Source organism: Oryza sativa, chromosome 1 (assembly GCF_034140825.1).
Source record: "Oryza sativa Japonica Group chromosome 1, ASM3414082v1".
Lineage (NCBI taxonomy): Eukaryota > Viridiplantae > Streptophyta > Magnoliopsida > Poales > Poaceae > Oryza > Oryza sativa.
Genome location: NC_089035.1, coordinates 25,644,561 through 25,660,429, shown reverse-complemented (window position 1 = coordinate 25,660,429; position 15,869 = coordinate 25,644,561). Strand labels below are relative to the sequence as shown.

The 15,869-nt window shown below is 46.6% G+C and overlaps 3 protein-coding genes across 7 annotated transcripts; all 3 read right to left on the bottom strand.

Moving 5' to 3' along the window:
- Nucleotides 1-3,176: 3,176 nt before the first annotated feature.
- LOC4326661 (cytochrome P450 CYP72A616) lies at nucleotides 3,177-5,364 on the bottom strand. The gene is made up of 4 exons (XM_015776094.3): nucleotides 4,753-5,364; nucleotides 4,415-4,659; nucleotides 3,891-4,275; nucleotides 3,177-3,775 (listed from the first exon to the last, which is right to left on the bottom strand). The coding sequence occupies exons 1-4, from the start codon at nucleotides 5,290-5,292 to the stop codon at nucleotides 3,350-3,352; spliced, it is 1,596 nt and encodes a 531-aa protein (XP_015631580.1). The 5' UTR covers nucleotides 5,293-5,364; the 3' UTR covers nucleotides 3,177-3,349.
- A 3,534-nt stretch (nucleotides 5,365-8,898) lies between these two features.
- On the bottom strand, nucleotides 8,899-11,075 carry LOC9272564 (cytochrome P450 CYP72A616). Of its 5 annotated transcripts, none has more exons than XM_066304968.1 (4): nucleotides 10,476-11,074; nucleotides 10,078-10,322; nucleotides 9,519-9,937; nucleotides 8,899-9,442 (listed from the first exon to the last, which is right to left on the bottom strand). In XM_066304968.1, the coding sequence occupies exons 1-3, from the start codon at nucleotides 11,004-11,006 to the stop codon at nucleotides 9,520-9,522; spliced, it is 1,194 nt and encodes a 397-aa protein (XP_066161065.1). In that variant the 5' UTR covers nucleotides 11,007-11,074; the 3' UTR covers nucleotides 8,899-9,442; nucleotide 9,519. The 5 variants fall into 5 exon arrangements, with proteins under 5 accessions (XP_066161065.1, XP_066161067.1, XP_015622504.1 ...); XM_066304970.1 differs by having other exon boundaries at nucleotides 9,553-9,937; nucleotides 10,476-11,073; XM_015767018.3 differs by having other exon boundaries at nucleotides 9,573-9,937; nucleotides 10,476-11,073.
- Nucleotides 11,076-13,440: 2,365 nt separating this feature from the next.
- Nucleotides 13,441-15,551, bottom strand: LOC4326660 (cytochrome P450 CYP72A616). Its single transcript, XM_015767015.3, has 4 exons — nucleotides 14,939-15,551; nucleotides 14,589-14,833; nucleotides 14,084-14,468; nucleotides 13,441-13,976 (listed from the first exon to the last, which is right to left on the bottom strand). The coding sequence occupies exons 1-4, from the start codon at nucleotides 15,467-15,469 to the stop codon at nucleotides 13,551-13,553; spliced, it is 1,587 nt and encodes a 528-aa protein (XP_015622501.1). The 5' UTR covers nucleotides 15,470-15,551; the 3' UTR covers nucleotides 13,441-13,550.
- Nucleotides 15,552-15,869: the final 318 nt, after the last annotated feature.

The window sequence follows — 15,869 nt, the reverse complement described above, 5'->3', positions numbered from 1 at the left end:
CTTGGGTTAGGGTCTAATATACTATAACATAGTTGATATAAGGTGTTCTAAGGGGTATTTAGGGCGGAAGATGGATGGAGGGATGTGGAGTCGATCGCGCACAAGGTGTTCGACCGACGGGCGATTGGTGAATCAAAGCTTCGGGGTTGTGGGGCTATGGTTGTTGATGATCGATGATGGACAAGGAAGGGATTGGGGTCCTATTTATAGGGCTAGGAGGAACGGATGAGCTCGGACACCGTCATCGCCATGGATGAGCTCAAGGATTGGATATGGCTGGGGCGGCAGAGGCTGTGAGAGGACGGGCAAGATCAATTTGAGTGGCGGGAGGCCACGTTTGAATACTTACCAGCGAAGGATTGGCTTGACCGCGTGCGAAATCGGCTGGCGACGTGTTGGCGCCAATCCGGGCGCGATGCGCAGTGGCGGCGAGGGTGAAAACGGCCGACTCGGGGGTGAATGGTTTGAATTGTGAGAGGGGATACCACCGTCTATCTTCAATCCAACCGTGCGGCAAGAATTGGCGTGATTCACCATGGGTAGAATCAAAATCGGACTCGGCGGCGGCTTTGGACGGGCGCGCATGGCGTCGAGCGGCGATTTCTTGCGGCTGTCGTCGTCCTGGCTTTGTCGTCGTCAAGATTTGTGCGGCGGCGGCGGTCTGAGGGCGTCGGACGGGCGACGACGCGCCAAGGCGGTCGGGCACGCGCAAGCGGCCCCGAGGCCGATGCGCGGCGACACGGCGCGCGGCTAAGTCGGATGCCCGGGCGGCGCGCCAAGGGGAGGAGAAGGCCAACTAAACCACAGTTTTTGAGTGGGATGTGGGCCCCAAGGATTCAACATAGACTTTGCAAAGGATTGGACAGGGATTGGGCTGAGTTAGTTGGGCTAGGCATTCTGCCGAACACCTTGAAGGCAATGAACAGTGAAATTCAGTAAATTTGAGTATTTTTTTCTAGAAAAGATTGAATTTGAACTATGAATTTGGAAGAGTTTTACTAGGGTTTGGAGTGTAGTGAATCCTCACTAATGTTAAGGTAAACTTAAGGAAATAATCTAAAGTTTGAAATTTGAGAGAATTTGCTCAAATTTACTAAGGTTTGGAATAAAGGGAATATTTAGGGTAAATTAGTAGGGTTATAAGGAAGTAACACTTGAACCAATTAAGAAATCAAATAAATTTTTAAACACACTAATTTAATCAAAAGTCAGCATGATGCAGTCAAATTTTAGTTTAAAATTTGAGGATGTTACACGGGGCCGGGAGGAGAAGTCGGGGAGCGGGGGCGGGGGCGTTCTGGCCCAACCCGTACCTGACCCGCCCCGTTGCCAACCCTATGTCTACGTGAGTGTTCAGTGCTTCCTTTACGGCCCAATTATGGATAATGGGATATGGTCCATCATTAATCATGTTAACTAGTTGGGCCGAGATGGAAAATGTGTCTTTGGTCTTTCGTGGGGGATAAGTCCACTAACCATCTCTCATCTTTACGTTATGTTTAACCGACATACTTAATTGTAAAACTAGAAAGGTTCGTTCAATCTTGGCAAAACAGTCTAAATTAGATCTCATGGAAATATAAATAGTTGGTTTTCATTGATGTGGCATCCTAGTAAAAAAAGATAGATAAACAAAGCATGTGGGGCCACATGTCAGTGTACAATTCTTTCTTCTATCTTTTTCCCCAACTACACACGCAGTTCAAGGGTGGCAGCTATGGACGCAGAGACGGTCGGTGAGCCTGTCCTAGAAAAGAAGGGAGGTGAGGGGCCGACAAGCTTATACTCCTCCTCTGCAGTGCGCATAGCGCGCAAGCCTGACCTTAGTGACCTTGGGTGTCACTGTGGCACCAACACGGGAGGGCCATGTCCTGTGACACGCACAGCCGAGAGGAGGATGCCGAAAAGTACGCCAAGGCCAACGCCCACAAGGCCTCCCGCATCAGCGCCCAAGGTCACCAAAGTTGAGCTCGCATGCCGGCTCCCTCGCCTCCCTCTTCTCCTTCACAGTCGCCCTTGGCCAGCGAAGATAGGGGGGTAGCCAGCGAGCTCGTCCGCGGGAGGTGACAACTGTGGTGGGAGGTTGGCGATATGGGGGCTTCAATGGTCCGTGATGGGGGGCCTCCCTGGCAACGATGAGGTAGCAACACGCCACGTCATCTGGTTGGCAGGACGATGGCTTGGAGGGTGAACCAGTGGAGCATGAAGAAGTCGTCGAGGTGGCGCTTGTGGAGGAACGTGGTGTGGACAGTGGCACATGTGATGGAGGAGGGGGTGGCAGTTGGAGTGGAGCGCGTGGTACATGAGGTCAGCCTCCCGTCCTTGGAGGGGGACATGAATGCAAGGATGTTGTTGTGGAGCACAGAGCGCGAGTGACGGGAGGGGCTCCACAAGGTACACCGTGCTAGGGGGCGGCGACGATGTGGGGTGCACTGCGGCACCGCGCTTGGTGGGAGGCTATCGCCAAGGCGGCGTCGGCTGTTGAATAGTCCCACATTGGTCGTGGAAGGGCAAATGACCTAACATATAAGTGAGGGAGCCCCTTACCTCAATGGCTAGCTTTTGGGGTGGAAAAGACTCTTTACGATCCTACAATTTTGGCATCAGAGCCTAGCTAGTTTAACATCTTTGGTCCGATAGACATAGTGTGTGCAGGCCTGATGGACCGTGGGTGCCTGCGGGGCCCGTATACCTAAGGGACCGTGGTGAAACGGTGAAGGGGCGGTGAAGGGTTGAGGGACACCAATATGTGAAGGGGGAGATTGTTGAATAGTTCCACATTGATCGTGGAAGGGTAAAGGACCTAACATATAAGTGGGGGAGCCCCTCACCTCAATGGCTAGCTTTTGGGGTGGGAAAAGCCCTTTACAATCCTACATCGGCATGCACGAGCGGGAGGAGTGCTGGCACAAGATGGCGTGCTGAGAGTGGCTTGGACAACGGCATCTCTCGTGGCATGAGCCACTTAAATATGTGCTCCCACATAGTACTTTTTTATTTTCTCCTTGATGACTAGGATGCCACATCAATGAAACCAGCCATCCATATTATCATAGGACGTAATTTTTGCAAGTTAGGGGATCAAGATTTCTGGTATTACAGTCTAGGCAACGATTTTAAACTCGATGAAAATGAGGGACATAAAGTGGACTTGTTCCTTCTGTGGGTAGATTTCATTGTTCAATGAGTAAATACTTGGGCCAATCAAAAGCCCATATCTCCTTGAATTTTTATTTCCAACATCCATACAAGTGAAGAAAGCATCATTTCATAGGGCATTTCATAGGTACACCGTACGCAAGTCACAAGAAACAATAAGTATGTTACGTGACCGAATATCACGACCAGATTAGATCATCCTAAGCTTCATCTGCGCGCCGTGCATGGGATGCAACGTCATGACGGTGTGCGGTGCGTGGGTGTAGGACGCAGCGAGCTCGAACTCGAAGCGCTGGAGGATCATGCACAAGGCCATCTTAGCCTCGAGCAGCGCGAAGTTCTGGCCGATGCAGACCCGCGGCCCCCAGCCAAACGGGAGGAACGCGCCGCGGTCGTTGGACGCCCTGGAGATCCCCTCGGCGAACCTCTCCGGCCTGAACTCGTGCACGTCTCTGCCCCAGATTTCGCGGTCGTGGTGGATAAACAGCACAGGCAGTTCGAGGATCACGCCTCTGGGGTACACGACGCCCCCGATCTCCATCTCCTTGTACGTCTTCCGGCTGAAGACGATCGCCGGCGGGTACAACCGAAGAACCTCGTATAAAACCATGGTGACCTGAAAGCATAAATGCAGAGACCGATAAATCGATGTCTGAATTAATTGTCGACACTGACAACATGAAAGGAAATACGATATTCAGTGTAGTGTTATTGTTTCTCCGAGTACTTACCGTCTTGAGTCGGCTGAGGCCTTCGTACTCAGGTTTGTCCCTCCCAAACAGACCAAGAACCTCCTCCCTTGCACGGTCTTGCCATTCCGGGTGCATGCTCAGAACAACCATGGTCCATGTGAGCAGCACTGACGTTGTCTCCATTCCTGCGAAGTAGAACAGCTTGCACTCCTCGATAACATCTTCAGTTGTCATCCCTGGGCTGGATCGTCCATTCTCGTCTGCGTGCCTCATATTGGACTCGAGCAGCAGGCCCAGCAGATCATCGTTGGTGCTTTCGCCTTCCGCGATGGCCTGCATCCTTTTTCCAATTATTCCTCGCAGAATGGATTCAACCTCACTGTTGATCCTCCGCATCCTTCTGTTCTTTTTGGTAGGCAAGTACCTGCAGTATAGAAAATCATTCAACTTGACATTAACAAGTTCGATTTAAGAAGGGAATAGTCAGTGACCAAAATGTAGCCTGCTGTAACAGCAGAGTTAAACAGAGTATGCCCGAGGGGACCATGGAATTTGTTGCTCACATGTAACCCGGAATGACGAACTTCTGAATGGCTCCTATGAAGAGCTCAGCTTGCTCAGTCTGCAGCTGGAAGATCCTCCTTCCTTCACTGTAGCTGCTGCCGAATGCCGTGCGAGAGATGACATCTCCGGTGAGACTCTGCATCTCCGGCCAAACATCCAGCTCGCACGAACCGTCGGGACCAAGGGAATCCATCCATTTCCCGACAAGCTCTTCACAGCACGTAGAAAACGCCGGCAGCATGAGCTACAAATCAACCCATACCGCATTACTATACAATCCTACGATCAACCTAGCGTACGTACGTCTGTACGAGTGAGACGCTTTCACGTGATGTACCTTGAGCTTCTCGAGATGGAACGCAGGGTTCATGATCCTCCTGTGCTTGACCCACTTCTCACCGTCGTGGCTGGTGAGGCCGTCGGCGAGAAGCTTGGTAAGTGCCGGGAGCTTGGGCTTCTCGAAGTGGCCGAGCTTGTTGGACAGCACGTCCCTGACCTGGGCGGGGTCGGTGATGGTGACGCTGGGGATGGGGCCGAACCAGGAGAAGCAGCACGGCCTGCCGTTATCCCGCACGTTGCGGTGCACGAACGGGGTGACCCGGGGCACGATGTCGTGGCAGCCCAGCGGCAGCGGCGCCGACGACCACGCCTCCTCGTTGAGCCGGCCGAACTCCCTGAGGTCGCCGAGGAGGAACCGGTACGCGGTGCCGCGGAGCCCCTGCGCGCGCAGCGCGCGCTCCAGCCGCCGCGGCCGCCACCACAGCCGGTCGAGCAGGCGGCCGGCCTGCCACAGAAGCACCGGCCCGACGAGGCCGTACGCCAGGAGGCTCCATGGTGGTGGCAGTGAGGCTCGGCTGAACAACTCTCCAAAAACCATTGCTGTGGACTCTGAATAGCAAGAAGCTGATGCAACTGGACTAGTACTTAATTTGACCGGAGAAGTGGGGATGGATGAGGTACGGATTTCGCGCCATGTTATATAGAGTTGTCACTGGGTTGCATTAGTCTCCTGTGCTAATTTGTTTATGGTTTCTTGGAGTGTAAACAAGACTAACGAACATTTGGGCCAGCTATGCCCAAATGAACTTGGTGGAGAAGAAATTCCAACCCAGAAATGCCACGATCGGGACGACCATGAGGTGCTGTGAGCCTGTGACTACTAATAAAATAAAAGAACTCATTTACACACCTCAGAAATGTTGAAATTCAGAAAAAAAATATTTATGAGTTGAAAAGAAGATTTGTATCAGAACTAAAGTCCATAGCACCACAAGAATGAAATTTGAAATAAAAAATAACAGAAATGGAAACTTCAATTAATGGGAACTCAGTCCAATTACGACGGTATATTTATTTATAAGAAAAAAAATAAAATGATCGATGGGGAAATTATAATTGAATCAGAATATACTATATTTTTTGAAAACTCTTTTTTCACATACAAGTTGGTAACTATTATTCCGTATGAATAATTACATTTTAAAAAATATTAATTATATAATAGAAAAATTGATTTGGACAAAAAAAATGTATTTCTGCTTATATAAATTAAAAAAATAACTCAAATAAATACATGTGTAAAACTATGTATTTTAAAGTGAAAATTATGAAAGAAAAACTATTAGAATAATCTGTTTTTTAAAGCTAAAACGATTTTGGCCAATACACATTTAAAAATATAAAAGAACAATAATGAAATTTTACGTGCTTCTTTTAAGATATAAAAGAAGTTCTTGAGCTTGAATTAGATTTTTTTTTTGTTGGACTTAATAAGCCGATCGAATTGGCTTCTTAGTTAGGCTTAACAAGCTAAGCCATCTTTGTTGTCAAAACCTAAGCATGTATTAGGTTCGTATAGTTTCCGACAAAAATAAACAATTAATAACCTAATTCTTATGTATTCTCGACAAAAAGGCCTATCCTATACAAATAGGATTGTACAATCTTTTACCAACTTTGTATACACCAGAATAATCTAGACTAATATAAAAAGCACCAGTTTTCTTTTTAGTACACCCACCTATTCTTAATCGTTAGATCCTCTCATCCAACGATCCACATCGTGAGTTGGATTAACACAGGAATTAGAACTCAAACTAGAATTAGATTAACGCTCCCACGCCTCTTCCCGTCGCAAAATCCCCGCCCACGTCGTCAAATCCCACGCCGCGCCCTTCCCTCTCGCTCCAAACCGCCACCGGGCGGCACCCACCCTCCCGAGTGGCCGACTCCCGACGCACCTCCTCGCCGGCGCCCCACCCTCCCGACGCCCCTCCCCGCCGCCGCCGCCGCCGCCGCCAGCGGCGCCTCCCGCTCGGCCCCGGCCGGCGAGTCGCGTAGGAGGGAAGCGCCACCGGCGGCGGCCGGGGCGAGATGAGCGGCAGGGGAGGTGGCGGCGGCGGGGAGCAGGGGACAACGCCATCCTCTGCTCCACGACTGAGCAGGGGACGCCGATGCCCAATGCCCTCGCACGTCGCTGACGAACGCCCAAACTTTTAATCTCCTGCTTTCAACAGGTAAACCTGCTAATTAACAATGTGGTTCATTAATATATGCATGCTTGCTATGTCTTTGACGGAATGCTTGCCTACCAGTCTACCACTGCCAACTTTGAGGTCAATTTATGAGCCTTGCCATATGTATGCTGTGCTATCTAGATATCGTACATTGAGGTTCCCACGTGCAGTGCCAAATAATAATTGTTCTTCTAATTCATTAATAATGGTTCTTCTAATTCAGTGCTTAATAGGATTCTTATAATAATGTTGCAAATTTGGAAGGCAAGAAATGATCTTAAATTTCAGGGGGAAAAAATGGAGCCTCCTCAAGTCTGCATGGCAGCTGAAGCTATGATCAACACTTAAAATAAAATTCTCTTCTTATAATTCAATACAAGAGAATTTGCAGGAAGAACAAAGGGGGAGGGGACCTGGAAGACTGCCAGACGGAACCAGATGTTACATAGATGCAGCATGGGAAAATGGAATCACAGGAATGGAAATTTTCTTTCATATGCCATCTACTCATAATGCCATTTTTCTTAAAGCCTCCTCCGAGGTTCCTTGCTCTTCCTTGCAGGCTGAGTTAATGGCGCTTCAACTTGCTTTGGAGGTGACTGTCTTCTTAACATTGAAGGAGTGACTCTCCTCTCTGATAATTCTACCATTGTGGAAACCCTTAGAAAAGGAAGATTTCAAACGGAGCCAGGTCATTGGAGCTTAAGACCTATTTGGAGTCAGATCGTTGCCACAATTCCTGAATCTCTTTTGCAGGTCATGTGGATTCCTAGGGGCATAAACAAGTTAGCTGACCAACTAGCAAAAGAAACCAAATCCAGTGTTAATACAGCCCCTGTCTATGTTTGTCAAAATATATCGCATTTGGCTTATCCTACCAGAAGATGTCATGCTAATGACATTAGAGACAATTTCAATTCCAGGAACTTTGTAATCCGGCATGTTCTATGCTTCTAAATAAAGTGTTTAAGGTTTTTTAAAAAAAAGGATAGATTAAATCACTTTCCTTCACCTGATTTGCTTATACCATGGCCAACTGAAAGCACTGCTATTTTTCACCTGATTTGTACTGAGGTCACAGCAAACTAGCAGGCAGCAGGCTTGTTTTGTTGGTAACATTTTGCTTCTATGAATTATCATGTATGCATGAAGTATTTAGATCTAATTATATGTTTTTGCCTACTGTTATTAATTTATTATGCTTCTGCTGATGCGGTTTCTGAGGAGGTTGCTCTGGCATCCTTCATGAATTCTCCCTGTTGAATTGTCTGTACAATGCACATATGTATTCCACTTTTACTACCGTGTATTCCCACAATTTGTAGCAACCTTACGAAAATAAAGGGCAAAAAAGATTAAATATGGATGCAGATTTTATAAAAGCTAAATCATATCTAAATATTAATGGCCAGTTCGCCAGGCCAGCAAGCCATACATGCACAGCAAACTAAAGCTTTTTTATAAAGCACCATCACTAATCTCTCTCAATGCACAGCCAAAATGAAATCTACTCCCTTACAGCTAGAATAAACTAAGCATTAATATTTTGTTCATGACTTAAGTGTTATTCCATTCGATATATGCATTTCCTGAAGGTTTTCATACAGTAACATCACTAATCTTTCTCAATGTACGGTCTTTTATACGGTAACATCACTAATCTTTCTCAATGCACAGCCAACATAAAATCTACTCCATTACAACTGGAATAAACAAAGCACCAATATTTTGTTCATGACTTAGTGTCACTCCATTCGATATATGTCGACATGTCTTGCACCTGCACGCTAACTAGTACAATAAAACAGAGGACTGTTATACATCTCTTATCTGTTGTCCAGTTGATGTTTGTGTTCATTAATCCAAAGATCAGCAGCGCAGCCACTCATAGCACTTCTGACCCCCCCCCCCTTTTTTTTTTGAAAGTAATCCAATGTGTTAAAATTCTTATGCTCGACAAGAAATCATTTATAATAGATAGCTTCTAGTTTTATTTCAAAGGTACAAATATCACAACTCATATACAATAGTTGTACTATAATGAATACATGCTGAAACGATCATACAACTACCAGAAAAAAACTATCATATAGCTCTAAGCTTAATCTGTGCACCATGCGTAGGGCGCAAAGTTATTATACTTTGTGGTGCATGAGTGTATGACAGAGCGAGCTCAAGCTCCAAGTGTTGAAGAATCATACACAACGCCATCTTGGTCTCAAGCAATGCGAAGTTTTGGCCAATACAGATTCTCGGGCCCCAACTAAATGGTAGGAACGCGCCTGGATCCTTGGATGCCTTGGAAATCCCCTCAGCGAACCTCTCTGGATTAAACTTGTGCACATCACTTCCCCATATGTCTGGGTCACTGTGGATGAGCAGCAAGGGGAGCTCGATGATCACGCCAGCGGGGTAAGTGACGCCTCCAATCTCAATCTGCTTATATGTTTGCCGAGTCAAGGTCACGGCCGGTGGATACAGCCGAAGAACCTCGTAGAGGATCATTGTCACCTGCACCATATACGTACAGATCAACGAGTTTTAATTTGTAGTAGTTTTACACAGCTACGAAATTGTTGACGTCAACCTCATGGTATTATCGAATCCCACAAGATACTCATGATTTTGAGGCGGCTCAGACCTTCGTATTCAGGTTTGTTTTTCCCAAATAGTCCTAGGATTTCTTCCCTTGCATGGTCTTGCCACTCTGGGTGCATGCTTAGCAGCAGCATGGTCCATGTGAGTAGCACTGATGTTGTCTCCATTCCTGCGAAGTAGAACAGCTTGCATTCCTCGATGACCTCCTCGATCGTCAACCCTTGGCTTGACTGACCATGCTCTGCCGTGTGTCTCATGTTTGACTCGAGCAACAGGCCCAGTAGATCATCCTTGGTGCTTTCACCTTCTCTCATAGCTTGCATTCTTTTCCCAATTAGACCCCGTAGAATCGAATCAATCTCTTTCTTTATTTGATGCATCTTCCGGTTGTTTTTAGTAGGTAAGGACCTGAAATGAAAAATCCATTCACATTTTTACAATGCGAACTGATTAAACAAGGAGGTGATATTTCTTAATGTCATACAGTCATAGATAAATTAACAGTTATTTTCTTGTTTGCAAATGTCATTTGTAAGTAGTAAACTCACATGTAACCCGGAATAATAATCTTCTGAACGCATTTCAAGAGGCGCTCAGCTTGCTCTGCCTGCAGCTGGAAGATCCTTCTCCCTTCAAGGTAGCTGCTTCCGAATGCGGTGCGAGAAATGACATCTCCGGTCAGGCTCTGCATCTCCGGCCAGACATCCACCTCGTACGAGCCTTCAGAACCAAGGGACTCCATCCACCTGCTGATCAGCTCTTCGCAGCACGTGGAAAACGCCGGCAGCATGCGCTGCAGAGTCTCGCACGTTCCAATATTCAGATACAGAAAACAGCAGAGAGAGAGAGAGAGAGAGAGAGAGAGAGAGAGAGAGAGAGAGAGAAGAAGCAAGAGTTTACTAGTGCAGTGTTGTGTGGTTCTGTACTTCTGTGTTGTGTGGTTCACCTTGAGCTTCTCGAGATGGAAAGCCGGGTTGAGGATCCTCCTGTGCTTAACCCACTTCTCGCCCTCGTGGCTGGCGACGCCGTCGGAGAGCAGCTTCGTCAGACCCTGGAACTTGTGCTTCTCCAAGTGACCGAATTTGTTGGACAGCACGTCCTTGGCCAGGTCCGGGTTGGCGATGGTCACCTTGGGGATCGGGCCGAACCATGAGAAGCACGCCTTGCCATGCTCCCTGACGCTGCTGTGGAGGAACGGCGCGACGCGCGGCGCGATGTCGTGGCACCGCAGCGGCAGCGGCCTCGCCCAGGCCTCCCTGTTCAGCCGCCCGTGCTCCCCGAGGTCGCCGGTGAGGAAGCGGTAGCGCGTGCCGCGGAGGCCCTGCGCGCGCAGCGCCAGCTCCAGCCGCCGCGGCCGCCACCACAGCCGGTGCAGCAGCCGGCCGCCCTGCCACAGGAGCACCAGGCCCAGGAGACCGTACGCCAGCGAGCTCCATGGCACGGAGGCTGGACACCTCAACCCGGCTCCAAGAACCATTGCTGGGGTCAGTCCACGAGTGCAAGTGTGCAGATGAGTGGTGTGAAAAGAAGCTTTTGACTACTGGAGATGGATATGGTACGGTGTTGGGCGAGGTTAACAAAAATTTTGACAATTTGGTCCTTTACAAAAACTATTTTTATAAATAAACCACCGCCAAAATTTATTTTAAAAATGACCCTTCTATTTAGTGTCACATCGTGTGGCGCTGAACTTAGACACCTCAGCGCCAAATAGCGTGGCGCTGAATGTGCGTTGCCACGCTGACTTAGCCTCCCATTTGCGGTGGCACGGCATTCAGCGCCAATTGACGTGGCGCTGAGGTGTCTAAGGTCAGCGCTAGATGATTTGGCGTGGAAAAAAAATTATTTTTAAAGTAAGTTTTAGCGGCGGTTCATTTATAAAATTAGTTTTTCCAAAGGGTTAAATTGTCAAAATTTGTGTTAAATAGAGGTGCTACTTGGTTGCATTAGTCACTTGTGTTGATCTGTTCAAGCCGATCCGAGTTGCTAGCATTGGTAGGTAGTACTCCCTCCCTCTTTATAGGGACATTTTAATTGCACTATTTGACCATTTATCTTATTAAAAAATTTTAAAATTATTATTTATTTTATTTGCAACTTACTTATTTTAAACGTAACTTTTCCTTTTATTATATTTATATAAATATTTTAAATAAAATGAGTGGTAAAACATTATAAGAAAGTGAATATCTCGGGAGACGAAGGTAAGGAACTTCGTAGAGAAGAAATTCCAGCGGGAACTGATATTCTGATTAGTCAAAGTGCTCGCGGATGGTGATGAGTGACGCCCCGATGCTACTCCCTCAGGTTGATAACGTCGTTTTGGATAAGGGCACGGTCTCCAAAAAAAATAACTTTGACTATTATTTTCTATTATAATTCGTATAAAAGTGTTAACAAATATATGATCTTATTAAAGTATTTTTTAAGACTAATCTAGATAAATATTTTAAAAATGATTTATAATCAAAGATTCTCAAGTTTAACCTCACCCTTATCAAAACGACAAGTATTATTAGACCGGAGGGAGTATCATTTTAGGATTGTTTCGCGGCTGCTTCGTTTTGCACTTTTGCTTGCTTGGTTACTATTGTGAAGAATATCAGATGAATTGGGCTGCATGAAAATGGGCCACGGGCCATGGGCCACATGCCCATACAGGTAGTCTAAGCAGAATTTTGGAGTCCTTGTCATACTGGCTATATTGGAGTATTTTGTAACTGAACTAATTACTCACCGAGAAAATTCTCACAAAATAAAAACAATACTACCAATTTTTTTAATCATAACAAAGAGACTATACACGCGTCGTCTCACATAGCATTAAGTGTCATATTAGAAAACGAGCGTGCCTGTTAGCACACCAACAAATTTATAGCCCTGTGTGTATTACTATGTGTTTTGCTGTTAAATTATTGATTTCTACCTAGCAATTGGTTTTGGTTTTCTAGAATATAAGATATGAACATGGTAATAGTATTTGTCTTAACTGTATTTATCTCAATATTTTCTTAATATTGTAGGAAAATTCTTGGGGTTACTTGCATAAGTACTTGTAATTACGCTTGATTAGTCTTAATTTTCAATTAAGTCTGTAGTAGATTGTATTTGTTCAAATGATAAATCTGTAAGGCTGTAACTCCTTTGGTTTCACTATTTAATTTATGTTTTATTTTCTATTCATATAGGATGTTACTATCATGGAGTTACTTGCCTGAATTTTGATTTAACATGTATTAATTGCTTTTAAAGAAAAAAAATCATGGGTTAGAAATCCTAATATTTCTCCCGTTTCTCTCCTTTTTTTAAACAAAAAATATGCAGTTTTCTCGATCTCTCTAGATGCAAGCGAGCACTTTCGCATGTTATTTTGCATGGAGACCAATTCCATGAATAAGGACATGCCACATGGCTTATCTCTCCGGCGCTTAATTTGCACATATTTCATGTTATAAGATAAGCTAACTCCAAATTTTGCATGAAAGGAATACAATGTGTCAAAAAAAAGGGAAAACGAGGAGAAATTACAATGGCGTCCTGACCCACCTCAGCAAAAGCAGCACTACTGTGACTCGCTGATTTGGAATTTTTAGGGCCTGAAACATGTTATAGCCAATTGTTTTTGCTGTTCTAATTTCGGATATATCACGGCTGACAGATAACTACACCAAAGAGCGAGTGCAGTGATGTATCTTTGCGCTACGGTTCCCATCATACCACCATGCCGGAGGCTCACACGGGTCATGAGAAATTTGAGCAAACGATGGAAGAAATCAGTGAAAACTGAAAACTGGAAGGAAGGGGGTAAGTTGGAAGAGAAATTGAGTGGTGGTTTTTTTTTTACCTATTGAGTTGTAGAGGGGAGAGTGAAAATACATGTGACTTGTAGAGGGTTATTTGGACTTTTCCCATAAAAATTAAGCTTAAGAAATTTTATTATAGTTAACTCCAAATTTGGTTGTAAATTACAAATATGCCCTCGTAACCAATTGTTGTACTAAAACACATGAATCTGAAATAATCATATAGCTCTAAGCTTAATCTGCGCACCATGCATCGGGCGTAAAGTTACCATACTATATGGTGCATGAGTATACGACGGCATGAGCTCAAGCTTGAAGCACTGTAAGATCATACACAATGCCATCTTGGCCTCAAGCAATGCGAAGTTTTGACCTATGCAAATACGTGGCCCCCAACCGAATGGGAGGAACGCGCCCGGATTCTTGGATGCCTTGGAGATCCCCTCAACGAACCTATCTGGCTTAAACTCGTGGGCATCACTCCCCCAGATGTTTGGGTCATGGTGTATGAGTAACACCGGGAGCTCGACAATCACACCAGCCGGGTAAGTGACACCTCCGATCTCCATTTGCTTGTATGTCTTTCGAGTGAAGGTTACGGCTGGTGGGTACAACCGAAGAACCTCATAGAGGATCATTGTCACCTACACAATGCACATATAAGTGAGTTTTAGTACTACTTCTAGCTGCAAATTGTTTAAGTCATCTCATGAGAACGAAGTGGTATTGTCGAATTCTACAATATACTCACGATTTTCAGGCGGCTCAGGCCTTCGTATTCAGGTTTGTTTTTCCCGAATAGTCCAAGGATCTCTTCCCTTGCACGGTCTTGCCACTCTGGGTGCATGCTTAGGAGCAGGATAGTCCAGGTGAGTAGCACTGACGTTGTCTCCATTCCCGCGAAGTAGAACAACTTGCACTCCTCGATGACCTCCTCGATTGTCAATCCATGGTTTGATTGGCCATCCTCTTCCGTGTGTCTCATGTTTGACTCAAGCAACAAACCCAGTAGATCATCTTTGGTGCATTCACCTTCTTTCATAGCTTGCATTCTTTTGTCAACTAGACCCCGTAAAATCGAATCGGTCTCTTTCTTTATTTGATGCATCTTCCGGTTGTTTTTAGTAGGCAAGGACCTGAGATGAAGAATATATCCCAACACAATCATAAACAGGGAGAATCATCAAAAAGAAGATGACCAAACTAACCCTCAACTCATACTAAATTATTCGGTATATTAAGTGCTGAATTCTCACATGTAACCAGGAATGACAATCTTCTGCATGCATTTCAGGAGACGCTCAGTTTGCTCGGCCTGCAGCTGGAAGATCCTTCTTCCTTCAAGATAGCTACTTCCGAATGCAGTGCGAGAAATGACATCTCCGGTGAGGATCTGCATCTCCGGCCAGACATCCACTTCGTACGAGCCGTCAGAACCAAGGGACTCCATCCACTTACTGACCAGCTCCTCACAGCATGCAGAAAATGCCGGAAGCATGAGCTGCAGAGTATCATTCGTACATTATATTCCAATGCAGAGAGGTGCAGAAAAACAGAAAAAATAAATCTATCTAATACTACTAGTAAAAATAGTCTGGGTAGGTACCTTGAGTTTCTCGAGATGGAAAGCCGGGTTAAGGATCCTCCTGTGCTTGACCCACTTCTCGCCTTCGTGGTTGGCGAGGCTATCCGAAAACAGCTTCGTCAGAGTCGGGAACTTGGGCTTCTCAAAGTGGCCGAACTTGTTGGACAGGACGCCCTTGGCCAGGTCGGGGTCGGTGATTGTCACCTTCGGCGTCGGGCCGAACCAGGTGAAGCACGCGCTGCCGTGCTCCCTGACGGCGTTGTGGAGGAACGGCGCGACGCGCGGCGCGATGTCGTGGCACCGCAGCGGCAGCGGCCTCGCCCAGGCCTCCCTGTTCAGCCGCCCGTGCTCCCCGAGGTCGCCGGTGAGGAAGCGGTAGCGCGTGCCGCGGAGGCCCTGCGCGCGCAGCGCCAGCTCCAGACGCCGCGGCCGCCACCACAGGCTGTGCAGCAGGCGGCCGGCCTGCCACAGGAGCACCAGGCCCAGGACACCGTACGCCAGGAGGCTCCATGGCACGGAGGCTGGACTCATCAACCAGGCTCCAAGAACCATTGCTGGAGTCAGTCTATGAGTGCAAGTGAGTGGAGTGAAAAGGAGTTGATGCAAGTGTGCTTTGACTACTGGAGGTGGATATGGTATGTACGGTGCTGGGGGTGAGGTTAAATAGAGGTGTCACTTGCTTGACGGGGCCAATCAGCATTGCTAGCATAGCATCGATCCTAGGAGGTACCTTGCTGGTAAGGAACTTGGTTGAGAAGAAATTCCAGGGGGAACTGATACTCTGATTGGTCAAAGTCCTCTCGGATGGGCGACGCACTGGACGGCTACCCGCCATGTGAGGAGTGCTTCGCGGCTGCTTCGTTTTGCTTGATTTTTATTTTTCGAGTGGTCGTTTTGCTTGATTAGTGGTTACTGCTACGCATTGGAGAAAAACGAATATGCGGTGAACAGT